This window comes from Pantherophis guttatus, chromosome 6, assembly GCF_059756535.1.
Source record: "Pantherophis guttatus breed Tessera chromosome 6, ASM5975653v1, whole genome shotgun sequence".
NCBI classification, from domain to species: Eukaryota; Metazoa; Chordata; class Lepidosauria; order Squamata; family Colubridae; genus Pantherophis; species Pantherophis guttatus.
In genome coordinates, this window is record NC_142068.1 from 38,550,281 (window position 1) to 38,566,090 (window position 15,810).

The 15,810-nt window shown below is 39.6% G+C and overlaps 1 protein-coding gene across 3 annotated transcripts in view; it reads left to right on the forward strand.

Moving 5' to 3' along the window:
* Positions 1-15,810, forward strand: part of BOK (BCL2 family apoptosis regulator BOK) — a 44,941-nt gene that overhangs the window by 5,665 nt on the left and 23,466 nt on the right. Inside the window, exons 1-2 of one of the 3 annotated variants that reach the window (XM_034439535.3) lie at positions 10,013-10,290; positions 11,970-12,338. In XM_034439535.3, the coding sequence (XP_034295426.1) occupies positions 12,116-12,338 (223 nt within the window). In that variant the 5' untranslated portion in view covers positions 10,013-10,290; positions 11,970-12,115. Of the gene's footprint in view, positions 1-10,012; positions 10,291-11,969; positions 12,339-15,810 lie in introns of those variants that run through there. The other 2 variants (XM_034439537.3, XM_034439536.3) reach the window with 2 other exon arrangements.

Sequence of the window (15,810 nt, forward strand, 5' to 3'; positions counted from 1 at the left end):
TTCTTAACAGCCTACAAGAATCCAAAGAATAAATAATCGTAATCTTACTATGGTTGGCAGAAAGCCCAGAAGCAATTTGCAGGAACTGATAAGAGAACTAAGATCAGGACACGAAGGAGAGTGAATGAAGTTGTTCCCTGCAAATTGCCTCAGTCTTCGTCCTTCCTTAAATAGGCTAAAGGAGTGGCCAATTAGCCCCAAGCCTTACTCTCGAGGATACCTCCTCCTGAGGAGCCACTCCTGCCTTTTGGCAGCTCTGTGCGCCCATGCATCGAGAAGAGACTCCTCCTCTTCTTTGTCTTCACTTATGGGAGCTTCTGGAGCTTCTGAAGGCCCTGGCTGAATCCCTGCCTCTGGCACCACATCTTCTCCAGCCTCCTCATTGTCTGACTCGAGTGCCAGCTGCACAGGCTGCTGGCGCAGCACCACACCAGCCTCCTTGCTGTCGGAATCAGCTACTAGCTGCACAGGCCGCTGACGGGCCACAACACTCTCTCTCAACTCTGAGAAGGAGGCAATGGCAAACTACTTCTGAAAAAAATTGCCAAGAAAATTGTACGGACTTGTCCAGGCAGTCACCAGTTGTCAAATATAACTCAAAGGCATGCACGCATGCGCGCGCACACACACACAATACTATCCCAGTTCTAGCAGTTATCTTCTTCTTCCTAGCTTATTCCTGCAAGTGCAGTGTCCACTTTTTGGATCATTGAATGCCACTTTCCACAGTCAGCTGCATCTCTCCAGGGCACAAGCCTGCTTGCATATCTTTGTTGATGGTGTCTTGCCATATCTGTTTTAGGTGCCCGCGAGGTTGCCGACCATTGACTTCTAGTTGGTAGGCAGTCTTGGCAACGGTGGAAGGTGCTGCTCTCAAGACGTCCATACCAGCGGAGCCGACCTTCTCTTGTCTTCTCTAGAATTGGTGCCACACCAAAATGTTATTGAATGGTGTCATTTATAATGTGGTCAAGAAGGGAGATGTCCGATATCCAACAGAGCATTCGCATTTCCATGGCATGGAGATTCAGTGTCATATAGTGCAACAGGGCGGATGGTTGTTTTGTAAATCTTATATTTAAGACGGGTTGGCATTCATCTGTCACATAATACACCAGTGAGTTTTCGCCAATGCATCCAGGCTGCATTCACCCTTGCTCGCACCTCGTCATTGATGTCGCCATTGCCTTGGAGATGGGATCCCGGATACTGAAAAATGTCCACCTTCTTTAAGTTTTCTCCATTGATTTGAAGTGTTCCAGTGGTGGTGACAGTGTCTAAGTATTCAGTTCTAGCAGTTATACTGGCATAATATTCTCAAAGAAAGTTAATGCAGTCAAGAGGTTTCTGTATCTCTTTGCTGCTATCTAATGGTGATGCAGGGGTTTACAAACCAACCAAATAGCACTTCTAATTGACTGATTATGTGCCATCAAGCTGTTATCAACTCTTGTGATCATATTGCTAGATTTCTCCCTGAATGATCCCTCCTTATTCTGGTCCTTCCGTTCTTCTACCAGTGCACTTATTATCACTGAAACTTGATGATCCATTCATTTGTTTTCTTGGCTGTCCATATATTCTCAAAGAGTTTTCTCCAGCATCAAAGTTCAGAAGCATGAATGCTCCTTCCATCATTCTTTTTAAACTTCCACTTCTGTAGAGTTTCACAGAGAATGGTTTGCAAAATTCTGATCTTTGTAGCTATAGATACATCATGGCATTATAGTATTTTTCCTAAGATCAAGAACTTTTGATGATCAATCCACTACTACTACATCTACTACTTTGATATCTTCATTTTTAATTTTAAGGCTTGTTATTCTTCCTGTTGTCATTATTTTTTATTTATATTTATTCTTAGTTCCATTTTTTCGCTGTTCCCCCTAACCTTTATTAGTGGAATTTACAAATCAGTTGCATTTTCCGCTTTCAGGCCTTGTGTTTAGAATACTTCACTTAGTAAGCATCCCATCCAAAATAAGGGCTAATGTTGAGATTAAAGGCATGTTGAGGGCTGCACTCCAAAAGTAAACAGAGACAGGATCCTAAATGGACCTGAAGGATGTTGGCTTAAGAAATAAAATAAGCACCAATTCTTTAGATTTAAGATACCCATTTTTCTTTTTAAGAAAAGAAAACTGGGAAGGGGGAAATACATTTTAAGGGGATTCTGGACTGCAAAAGTAGTGCTGATGAATCATTGTGCAGCCTAAGGGTCATACATTTGTAACTCTTGATATGTGAAGCATGAACATAGTCATGTCTTTTCTTTTACTGCCATGAGAGGGCAGTACCTGCTCACCAACACTATCCTAATTGTGTTATTCTCCAGTTTTGTGTTTCTCAGTGCTGAGTTGAAATGCTCTTTACCCATCCTTGAATTGGCAAAAAAGCATGACATCTGCTGATTTCAGTCCTACTATTGTTGCATCTGTTTTAAATCACTCCAGTTACCTGACTTCCTGCAATGTGATTGCAAATTTTATACATCTGGAGGCTATATCTTGGATGTATCAGAATAAGGGGGGAAGCTTATAGCACTGCTAAGAATGGCTTAAAGATATTTCTCTAGCTGGAGAATGGCTGGAGAATGGCTTAAGCTAACACTAAGACAGCTAAGAATGGCTTAAGGATATTTCTCTTATGGGCATGAGTCATCCACCAATCAAATAGTTTTGAACATCAGTACGATAATCCTTGCTTTCTCAAGATGAGGAGAAACCTTTGGGGCTTAGTGGGCCATTTGAAACATTGATAACATGTTGGAGACAACTCTAGTCAAATGTCTGCTGCAAGAGGGCTTTGTCATTCACAAAATGGCTGCTGTGAGCAATACAACCACCTACGAAGTATTCATTTACCAGAATTACTGCCAGCTATTGCTTCCCTACTCTTTTTGTCCATACATGCTTGGACATGTAGGACCTCTTACAAGGACTATCAAATCTTAGTTGCACTAATCCAGAGGACCACTAGAGGGAAGCAAAGTGTTAGAGTTTTCTGTATCATTTTGCTGTCATCTAGTGGTCTTCTAGATTTGTGCACTACCACTTATAAACAAATTTGGCTACAGCTAGTCAAGCTTTTGAGAACTCTTTAGGGGTCAAAGCAGTGGTGGGATTCAAGTAATTTAACAACCGGTTCTCTGCCCTAATAATTTCTCCCAACAACCAGTTTGCCAAACTGCTCAGAAAGTTAACAACCGGTTCTCTCGAAGTGGTGCAAACTGGCTGAATCCCACCACTGAGTCAAAGTCATCATTGAGAAAGAGAGATGATACAGGAATCATGTAAAAAACTCCAGCCCTAGAAAATGTTTAATGTGTCTATTTAACACAGCTAATGGAAATAATTCAATAATATGATACTTCAGATAATGTGATAAGTGTGTGGAATGGAACCAAGATGGGCTTCTTTTCATGATAATAGCCTGTGTTGATTGCTGTATTTTTCTGGGATAGTAATTGCCAAAGATTATACACCAAGTATTAGGTACCATATATTTTGAAGTCTTCAAATTGCTTATGCAATGGGCAAACATTTTTCCAATCTGATATCCTCCAGGCAGGACAAACAACATTTTATTGGTTACATTAACTTTAATTTCTAGAAACTAGTGTATTTCAAAAGCATCAGCCTGGGGACGGTTGTAATAAGCTGTGGCATTTGCCTATTATTCTAAAGGATCTATTTATACATCAAGCAGTTTCAGTCTGAATCCCCAAGTACTTAGACACACACCTAGGCAAAAGACCTTTCAAAAGTATTCATATGTTCCTTGCTAGCACAAATTATTCAGGTAGGCCAAAAACCCAACAACAACCAGGCACCAGAATTACCTGATTTCAAGGAGCCAGAATATCCAGTTAGGAAAGAAGCTGCCTCCGCTGCCTCTCCTCTCCCCGAGGCTGCTGCCCAGCAAACCTTGGTTCCTCATTCTTAAAATGATTTTACACATTCAAGGTTCTATTTATTTCTCTCTGCATAGGAGCTGGCAACATGGAGGAAAACTGATTCAAAAGGAAATTGCAATGTATATTTGTCTTAAGTGACATAAAACTTTAATGTGATTAGCATTTTTAATGTCCTATTTTTTAACCTTTAATTTACATAAGGTAAGATTAAAACATCAGCAAGCAAAATGTGTGAATCCACAGAAGCTGATGCCTAAGGATAAAAAGCAAAACAGTCAGTGCAGAGTAGGGTTCAGAGTGATAGTCCCAGGGCCTTTCTCCATACTTAATGGAATGCTCACTATGCACCCTTGACACAACAATAAAAGCATGACATTTACTGTCCTTGTTGCAACCCCTATCCTTCCTTTATGGTGTCTCTTCCTAATCACTGCAGTCCTCTGACTTCCTTCAAGATATTAGGCGTCTCCTGTGGATTTTACTCCGCTGGTAATTACCGACTATAGAGGGGGGTGCTCATCTCCATTTCAAGGCCATTGAGCCAGCGCTGTCCAAAAATATTTCCAAGGCTATGTGGCCAGCATGACATAACAAAGCACTGTTACCTTCCCAGTGAAGTGTTACCTATTTATGCACTCACATTTGCATGCTTTGAAACTGCTAGGTTGGCAGTAGCTCACCCCATTGCGTGGCACTTGGGTCTTGAACCTGGGCTGCCGGCTTTCCAGCCGACAAGCCCTGCATCTTAACTGCTGAGTCACCACACCACCCCTCAAGATAATAGACAGTAGTCTAAAAGATTGTATACATCTTTGAGCTTGTCCTTGCATAGGTTACATTAAGGGGGAACCTTGCTTTTAACCCTACTACAGTAAGGATTCCTTAAGCCTGAATTTGAAAAACGGTGTTACAAAGGCATTTTGGTACAGTGTTTAGGTTCTTGGTGGGGTGGGGGGGCGAAGGGCCTAGAGTGGGGTAATGTACGGTCCAGCCTAAACTTAACCACAAGTAGAAGTCCTTCCTTCTCTTTCTTTTAACCTACCCATTCATCAGAGAGAATTATTTTTTAAAAATAATAATCTGATTTTTAAGTCCACAAAGGCACGATACAACAGTTTTATTTCAACTTAAATAAATTAAACTTTAACTTCTTTAAAATTAAAGTTGTGGATCATTTTTTCTAATTAAAATATAAGCATATACCAGTAAATATTTAAGCAATTTCTATAGATGCCTATCTCACCACTGAGTCTAGGTCAGGGGTGTCAGACTCAATTTCATTGAGGGCCGCATCAGGGTTGTGTTTGACCTTGGGGGGGGCAGAGTGGGTGTGGCCAGGGTGGCGTAGCCAGCTCGACATCACTCATGTTGAGGGTGCCTGTAGTGATCTGCCAGTGAAAACAGGCTCCCAAGCTCTGTTTCTGGCTGCAACGACTTCCTGCAACCCTTGTGTAGCCCTCACGAGCTCTGTTTTCAGCCGTGATGGCCTCCTGCAACCTCTGCCAGTAAAAACTGAACTCGGGAGGGCTGCATGCAGCCGTCCTGAGTTCCATTTTTTCTGGCAGAGATACTGCAGGCTGGTCTTTTGTTGTTTCCAGGGCAGCCCCGGGGGTCAGATTTAAGCACCCCATGGGCCAGATATGGCCCACAGGCCTTGAATTTGACACCCCTGGTCTAAGTAGTTTACAAAAAATTAAAACCAAAACAACAAAACACAGTTTGAACAATATACACAATATATGGGGGGGGGGGGAAGTCATACACAACATGTCTGAGTTCCAAAAGAAAAAAAATATGTTCTACTTCAGTCACAAAGACTAAATTAACAATCACGGGGTCACCCAACCACCTGGTCCAAATACATGTGGGAGCTTCCAGATCTTTAATGCTTTAAAAGAAGCCAAGAAGGTTGGGGCCAAAAGAATCTTTGAGGAAAGGCTGTTTCATTATTTTATAATAATTTTATTAAATATTACAACTTATAAAATAAAAAACTAATGCAAACTTAAAGGAATAAAAAAGTAGAAGGTGCAGAAAAACAAAGAAAAATAAAAAAGAAAAATAAGAATTTGGTACAGAAGAAAAACAAAGTACCGTTATATAGTACTAAGATGAAATGTAAGAAGATGTAAGGTATTGTAGAAACATCACAATCTCTTTCATCTGATTTTTCACCAGGAAAAAGCAGAAATTATCATTCCTTTCAAGCTTTTACCATTTCATTATTTAATATATCTTTAATATTATTAATAGATCAAAGTGCTCCTGTATCTTTAAGACATAGTGGATGAAGTTGTTCTGAGAAGCAGCTGATTCATCTGATCTAGTCATATTCCTAGGAATCCTAGAGTCTTTATAAGTGGATAAGGATCACAACAATGTGGGTGGCCAACTTTCTCCCCCAGGCTGTAAATTCCTACCAATCTTGTAGGGAATAGTTCAATTCCATTTCACAATAAGATTGGTAACCATGCTATATTCAATAGTCATTAGGAATTATCTTTCCCGAAAACATTTTATAACAGGCAGGTTTCTGTTGTGGATCTTCCTTCTTATATAGAGTAGTAAGAGAAGTAGAAATTGAGAACTGTCTTTGTCAATTTGATGTTTAGATTGTTTTAAAAAGCAAGAAGTGAAGTGGTTTGGATCCTTAATATTTCTGCTCAATGCTTATTATGCCCTTGATTAAGCAAATCTTTCCCTATACTCATCCCCTTTTCAGAAAATCCAGAAACGATTCTTTTTTACAATTCATATACTATAGCTTCTACTTTGAAGTCTAACAGGTTGTAATAGTGTATGCTTTCTCAGTTTTAAAACTTGTCTTGCATTCCTGTCTATTGAGCCACTGTTCATGAGTGCCACCATTCCTCATGTATCCAAACTTGTAATCCTTGAAAAAAATTCTTCAGTCCCTATGACCTGTAACAGTATATTCTTCCTATCTAAAAGTTTCTTTTACTAGGCATGTTGCTCCAATTTGCATTAGAATGAAAGAACTAGAATCCAAGATTGGGGAGGCAAACTTCCCTGCAAGTTTAACAGTGATTCACTGTGTCCCAGTCTTGACAACTACCATAGACATTTTATACTGTGTATTCTATACCACTTGCAGTTCCAACATTTACAACTATGTTCTAATTGGTGATTACAAATATGTTTTGAAGGACATTTCAGAGACTTGAAAACTATTCAGCCTCATAGTGGTAAACACACTATCTCAAAATAAAATGAATTTTAATGTGTCCATCCATGTCATGTGTTTATTTTATACTATGTAATAGATGTAAATTAATTATCATTTGTCTTTAATATTGCACAAAATATGTTAATCCTTTAGTAGCTTTGAAATTAGCACTATGTCTTTCAATTTCAATTAAACTATTATTTATTTATTATCTCTATTATCTCTATTGAACTGCTATAAATCAAGTACAGTATGAGTATTAGAAGCCACCATAGAAAATACTGTAACTATAAACTGTGTAAAACTCCACATTGATGGTAGATTTCCAAAATATAATTGTAATCGCATAAGTAACACAATATATTTATTACATGCTGAAACTATTATGTGAGCATGAGGCATAGATGTCTTAACTTAAGTAAGAAAAGAGTAGGAGGCAATTAAAAAAATGGTTTTGGGTTTTGTAACCAATAACATTGTACTTGTTGATTCAGATGTTGTCTTGTATGCTGGCTTTATTTTTTTTATCCAGGTTTTTTGTGTAAGTCTGAAAGAGCTTGAACCGTAAGTCCTTCATTCCTATGCCTTTCATTCAGACTGGTTTTTTTTAAAGAAACAATATTTTTTGATAAGAGTCCAGGAGGAAATGCTGACTCTAAAGTATCCCTTCCTGCTTATCCTCTCTATGATGAGAGATTGATTGAATATGTGCCATCAAATTGGTGTCACCTCTCAGTGACCATCTAGATTTCAGTGAGAATAATCTGTTTTTTGACCTGGTCCCTCAGGTCCTGCAATTGCCACTATAATTGAGTCTATCCATCTTACTGCTGATTATTTTCCTATTTTTTCTTCCAACTTTCCTAGCTTTATAGACTTGTCTAAAGAGTAGCATAATGTATCCAAATTTGAGCTGGACATTTGTTCCTTGAGTGAGAATTTTTTGTTGATGATCATTCGTTGGTTTTCTTGTCTATCTATGGTATTTTCAGCAGTCTTCTCCAGCATTAAAGTTCAAAAGTATCAATATTCTTCATATTCTGCTTCTGAAAACATTTGCTTCCATAGAGTATCACAGAGAAAATCTGATCTTTGTAGGAATAGACGCCTCAGAGGTGTATTTTATGAGTTTACCTAATCTTAATTCTTTATTGTGTGTTCATCTGTTCTAGTTAAGTTTTACAATGCCTAATAGGCATCATAATAAACACAGGAAAAAAAATGGGCCTGAGAGGAAAGAAAACAGGCAGCTGGGAAATAAAACACAGAAGCAAACCCAAAACAGTCATCCTGTTTTTCTCTACCAGCCCCTAAAGAAAGCAGAATGCGTCAATCAAAGTCTGTACAGTTTTAATGATAAGGAGCTTCTCAGCCTATCTGACTAGTCCATGTGGCAGTGGAAGTTAGTAACCGTAAAATGTCATCTTGTCTTGAAGCCTGCTTGCAATGGAAAGGCGGCCTTCCTCTGAGATATTTTTGAATTAGTCTCTTTGATGGAAGCAAGTGCTGAACAGGACTCTGTTTACTGAAATATATAAGGATGAACTCTCTTATGCTGAAGCTCTGTAATGCTGGTGTGCACATTTTTCAAATGCTTTTTGGGAAATAGTGAGGTTACATCAGATTGAAAAAGGGGTGAAAGAAGTGTCAACCACAAATGGATAATGGATAAATGCCAGTTGAATGTTCATGGCTATTGCACAACAATCGGTACATATTCATAATGAATACAGTTATGCTGCCGCAGAAAAAAAGTTTTACCTTGCTAGGCATAGGTAATGAACACCATTCAGGACTTCAGGGGCCAGTTATGTTAGTTGAATACATAAGTGGTTGGTTCACAAACATGCTGAATTTAAAACAGGAATAGCTGGTTCACACAATAGAGTAAGCCAGACCAAGTATTATGGCTTAGTAGTCTAATAATGTCTGAGCCCAATAACTGAAAAAAGCAGAGGAGCAACTGAGCTAACAGCTCCAGCTTTGAGTGATTGGCTGATGTAATTGATGTAGAAGTGGCAGAGCCGAATAGGTTTAGATGGCAGAAGAAATAATTCCTGATTCAGCATGAATTATGAGTGGAGTGGATGGGTCTCATTTCAATAGGCAGGGCCAACCCCCCCCCTGCAGTCCCCCCCTTTCCTTCTCTCTCTGTATCTCTCTATGTCTCTCTCTCTCCCCCCCCCCCTCTCTGTATCTCTCTGTCTCTGCCTTGGCTGCTTCTCCATCCCCCACCATCGCCCTTACCTTCTCAAGCCAGGTGAGGAGTGACGGAGAGGGGAGGCCGAGGGGCGGGGCCAGCCAGTGGTGACAGGGAACCACAGCAGAGGACCCAAAGAGCCCTCCGGAGCCGCAGGTTGCTGACCCCTGCTCTAAAACATAACCTCTTCGGGGCATTGATAGATTCCTTTGAGAGTATGATGAGACTGATGGATTCTGTCTCAGAAAAATACAAGTTTTTTAAAAAATAAAATAATACCGAAGGCTACAAATCATGAGCAGCAAAATTTAGCTACAGCCCCACCAGGTTTAAGAAACCCTACTCAGAAGGGTATTATTGTGGATCACCTTTATGCCTAGAGATACCTGTACATTTTCAAGAGCTGTTTTATTGGGAGATGCTTGCTCAACATACAAAGTCACGTTTTGCTTCGATAGAGCTTACTTAATAAAGCACAGTTGGCTGCCTTCACCAGAAAATAAGTCAGGCTTACAGCCTATATCAGATGAATTCACAGAAGCTAAGCCCAGACCGACGAAAGCACCTTGTGGCCGTAGCACCTTAAAGGAACCGCTCTCAGTTTGAACGAGGCGGCGCTGGACACCCGAGGACCAGCTCGTCCAATATGCCCAAAACAGCTTTCAACCCTCATCGGCCCGGCTTCCTGGTGCCTCCTTAAGAGGCAGAAGAAAGGGGCGGGCGAATTCTTTCTAGCTCCTCCTCCTCTTGGCTAATTCACTTGCCTTACAAGGCTATAGCGAGAAGGTCTTTTTCCACGGAGGGAATCTTGCGAGCGCAAGGGATCTTCGAAGCTTCGTAAAGGCAGAAGGAACGGCGGCTCCAAGTTTTTTGGGGAGAATTAGGCGTTTCTGCGGAATTTCAACAACCAAGAATTCTGGGGATCTCTGCCCAACCCGGTCCCAGTGGGGAGAATCAAGGAACGCTCCTTTAAGTAAAGCAGAGCACGTAAGGAACCTCCTGCACTGCAAAACATCACTGCGGAGTGGAAATGCCTTGGGGAGCCACATCGCTGGGAAACTTTACGGGTGGACGTTGCTGCTCCCTTTTTATTGATTTAGGACAGATTGAGTAAGAGCAACAGTGCCCTGTCAGAAGCTTTGTTGATAAACATAGTGGCAGACTTAGCTATGGTTTATCAATTAATTCGATTTTATAGCTTCGCATGGCACAATGGAACTTAGATGATTTCTCATGGATTTGCAGAAGAGACTAGGTTAATATATGGTTGGCTCATTTGTGTTCCTGTGTGATTTGTGAATACAGCTAAAGCGTCTGATCCCTAAGTAGGCTTCTAACTCCCTGTGTCATGTTCCGGGGGGAATTTTATGTATTTTGGCCACATACAAACCCTGTAGAAATCGGTATAGGTTGTCAATGGATGCTGTTATGCTTATAACTCTCAGTTTAGGTGTACCTGTGTTTGAGGACATTGCTTGGATACTCAGGGTTCTACTCTTTACCTCAATATTGATTAAAACATATTTTATCAATAACGGATTGGCTGGAAATGTTTTCTGTATCCTGTGAGAAACTTCTAGGGTAACTCTTAGTTCCTGCGTTAAATTTTCAAGTCACACCATTGACAAGATTACTTTCTGACTAAGAGGAGTATTTAAATATGTGAAAACATAAAGTCGGTAGAGATGAAATTCAAGGAAAGTTGCATCCTTGCAGAACTGAGAGATAGTGTTGTATGGCCATGTCATTTTATTTTAGATGGAGTTTAAAAATTATACAAAAAGGCTTGGGTGTTTTTTGCATCCTAAAAGATGACCTCAACAGAATGCCATCTTTGGTGAAGATACTGTCACTATTCCTATTTTTTTCTTCTTCAGTAATATAATATGGCATGTCTATTTCTTTTGATGTCATTGCCACTGAACATTGGTGTTTGCCTGTCATATGTTGTTCTGCTTTGCAGAAAACAAGATGCTTTCAAATGTTATTTCAAAATTCCATTAATTTGTTTTTATAACTGCTGATTTTTAAGAGGGTGTGTGAGGCTGTTTCCAGACTCATGTGCCTTATTCTGTCATTTAAAAGGCACTTTGCAGCTTTTCTGTCTTAATGAATGTGTTTCTGGTTTTTCTTTAAGCAAAAGGCAGTTGAAATGGAAAAACATAGGAGGGTAACAAAACAAATATATCATTTTCTGAATCTCTTGTAAAAATTTCATCTTGAAAGCAAATGATAAAAGTCTTGTCTGAAAACACCCTTCAGAAAATTAAGTTTATAAAAATGTGTGTTTGCATTTCCCATTGGTTTTGCAGAGATCTTGAAGTCTGCCATGTGATTTGTAGTCAACAGTGTTTACTTCCATATTGTCAAGTGCTGGTAAAATTGCAACCATGCGCTCATTTATCTGTATGTAAGCGCCACAGAAAAAGAACTTAATTTGATTCAGCCTTCCTTGATCTGGTTCCTTACTAACGTTGGTTTGGAATTCTGGGAGATATAATGCTAATACATCTGGAAGGCATCAAGCTAGAGAAAGCTACTTTGAACATCAAAGCATCAGATGACGCTGCACATTGATTTCAGCATAAACCAGCTTTATTAGGAAGCTAACATGAACAGCTATTGATTATAGTTGAATAATTTCTTCTTGTTCATTTGTCACTCAGGGAACACCAACAAACATCTTGACTGAAAATTGGAGCGAAGCAGTATCCTAAGAACACATTCTCTAGGTATAGATTCCTCTCCAGATGTCCCACCAATGAAATCCTGAAGAAGACTCTACCCAGCATGTTTGAAGATCGGTGATAGAATGGAAGTCCTCCGTCGTTCTTCTGTCTTTGCTGCAGAGGTGATGGAAGTGTTTGACCGGACTCCCACTGACAAGGAGCTTGTATCTCAAGCCAAGGTGCTTTGCAGGGACTACATTCACTCCAGGCTCATTCGGGCTGGAATTGGCTGGAATAAGCCTGAGCACAGCTCACCTGTTCCAGTTGGCAAGTTAGCAGAAGTGTCCAGCATACTTTTAAGGTTGGGTAAGTGCAAAAATGGACAAAAGATATGTCTGGCTAGTAACGTTACAATGGCATAATGCTTGTCATACCTCTGCTCTTTTCGCCAAAAGTTACTTGTAATCTTATTCATCCCCTATGTTGAAACCATCTAACAATTTGTTGCCTCTGTCTCTTTCTGTCTCAGGCTCTCTCTTCTTCTCAGGGTCCAAATTGGCAAAATCTATCCCACTCTCCCCTGCATTCAGTGAAAAGAGGGACAAATTTACACGGCTTGTTAATAAACCTATTTGCCTGTATTTTTGGCACCCTTCCTGTTTTTTCACCATGGAAAACATGTCTAGCCGATCTGTAGTGCTAGATGGCCAAGGGCTGCATTTCTTGGTCCTTTATCCATCATGTATATATGTTAATATTTGAAGAAGTATTTAAAAACAGGCTGTTCTTCAATTACGGAAGAGGGAGAAAAGAAGTGGCAGGCAACATGTTTTTTGGAACTTGGCATATATATCTGCTTCGGGAGCAAAGGTATAATATATAAATAAAGCAAGCTTCTTCCATGCTTCAAAAATTATTTGACTAAAGGCAACATCAGGGCTATGAATGTGTGTTTATATAATTATAATCATACATTTATTAAAATATGTACTATGTATAAATATGATACAATTATTACTATATACACACACATATATACATATACACATACACCCATTGTGTGTATATGTATGTGTGTGTGTGTATGTATATATAATAACCCACATTTATATATAGTATATATTTTAATATAATAAATATATAATAAGCATATGATTACAATTAAATGGTGGGATACCTGATTTAGGAATATAAGAGATTTTATATAAATTTAAAACTCTTATAGTCCTAAATCAGGTATCCCACCATTTAGATCCTTTAAAATTATTTTTTACTGGCTATAAGGAATGTATAATATAAAATTCTTCCTGAGTGAAATCCTCATCATTCTCTGTGCGTGCAGAGGTTTGTCATGTAAGATAGAGCTTCAACCTTTTTTATTTTCAATACTGCAATTTATATGCTGCTTGGATCTGAAAAGGCTTTTATGAGATCAACTAAGCTCCAAAACAGCCCACCTACATTGTCTTGAGAGTGATATTGAGTAGAAATACATGTTTTGACACCATTGCCATATCAGAAGTATCCAGGGGTGAAATGCTCCCGGTTCGGACCGGATCGCTCAATCCGGTAGCGATGGAGGCGGGTGGTTCGGAGAACCGGTAGCAAAAATCCCTGCCCCACCTCATGCCCAGCTGAGCCGCGCGATTATCAGAGGCTTTTTTTCTTTTAAATGGCTCTGACGATCCCAGCTGAGTTGCCTGATCATCAGAGGGTTTTTTAAAAACCCTCTGCCGATCAAGGCAACTCAGCTGGGATCATCAGAGCCTTTTGAAAGCATTTTTTTACAACCTCTTCGCCGAAGAGGTTTTAGAAAAAATGGTTTTAAAAGTTAAAAAAAAAATATTGGCCACGCCCACCCAGTCACATTACCCTCCCCCACCAAGCCACGCCTACAGAACCGGTAGTAACAAATTTTAGATTTCACCACTGGAGGTATCCCTTCAGTGGCTAAGTTTTCTGAACTTCCCTGTCAAACTGGAGGTGGCCCACGGGCCGGATGCATCACGTGCAAGCCACGCCCACCCCAGCTCTGCGAATGGGAAAAATGTCACGAAACGTCACGTGACTGCAACGTAATGCCATGAGTTTGACACCTGTGCTGTAATAGATCAAGCTTGCATCTGTTCTTGCCAAGAGTAAATTAGCTTCCAGTTTTCCTTGAACTAAGCTGTGATAAGCATCACATGTGCTGATGGCAGTTACAATAGATACATCTCACTATAGCATACAGTCCAGTGGTGGGTTTCAAAATTTTTTACTACTGATTCTGTGGTGTGGCTTGGTGGGCATGGCATGGCATGGCTTGGTGGGCGTGACTTGGTGGGCGTGGCAGGGGAAGGATACTGTAAAATCTCCATTCCCACCCCACTCCAGGGGAAGGTTACTGTAAAATCTCCATTCCCTTCCCAATCCAGGGGAAGGTTACTGCAAAATCCCCATTTCCTCCCGATCAGCTGGGACTTGGGAGGCAGAGAATAGATGAGGGTGAGGCCAGGCAGAATTTTTACTACCGGTTCTCTGAACTACTCAAAATTTCCACTACCAGTTCTCCAGAACTGGTCAGAACCTGCTGAAACCCACCTCTGATACAGTCGATCTACTTTCATTTGGTCTGAGTTTGTGAGCCCATTTTGTTGAGTGCAGCAGCAGCCTTCCTACACCTTTCTTTATAATTTTTATAATTATGTTTTCAATGAATTTTATAATTCATTGAAAACAAAGGTAAAGTCTGTTTCTCACGCTCTCAGACTGGCTTGGGCTGTGCCAGGACTAGCCCTAGATTAGCCAGGAGTAAGAGATGGCTTCTAGGGTTTCAGGTGTCATGCTGGAGCAATATTTTCCTAATTGCTTGCATGGATGAAGAGGGAGGTGTACGTGCTGGATTTTATGCATCGAATTCCAAAAGAGTTTTGATGATGTTCTTTATTCCCAGAGTAAGATGGTTATGCATGTTAGATTTCATAACGAGACATCAATTTGGTTAGAGGTGTTTTAGGCTTTATTTTTTGAGCTGAGTTTGGAATTTGCTGCTTCTGTGGACATTTATTAGCCAGTACCTAGAGAAGCCACATTACTTTCTTCTACAAAGGTTTTTTGAAGGGGAACAAAAACTATTTCTGGTTTCTTTATTGTTTGTCTAGATTTTTTTCCTGTGACATTAAACATCAATAGTGCTAATGATGTACACAAGGAGGCCAATAGCCTTTCTCAGCATGATTATTTATTTGATTATTATCCTACCTCACATTAGTGACCTTTATTAGTTACAACATCCCCCCAAAAAGTGGTCATAGGATGAAAGCAATTTATAATCCAAATTGCAAAAATGAAATGAGAGAGAAAAATAACAAGAGGCACTGGTGATACTATTGAGAAGTCCACCCTCCTTTTTATATATATATATTTTATAAAACATAAGTAGTACATTATTTTATTTGGGTATAGTGTTATTTATACAGTTTTGATTGGAGATTAAGATCACTCTGATGGTTAGATAACTTTAACTTTTAAAGATAAAGAAAAAAGTATTAACTCTAATTTCTAAACGTTATCATAAAGCTGAATGTGCAATTGATAAATAGCTGCAAAGTATGTTAAATTATTTCATATATATGATGTCATGAATTGGTCCAACCTTTTTTGAATCCAGCTAAGCTGGTAGCTACCACTGTATTGTTTGGTACCAAATTCCAAAACTTAATCAATGATATCCTCATTGATATCCTCAGTTTTAAAAGTTTTACATGCAGTAACATCACTATACAGATGATTGTCATCCTCCACTACTTTTAATCTCTATCCTCCAGGATGAGAGTTATAGCATAAAAGGTCAGCG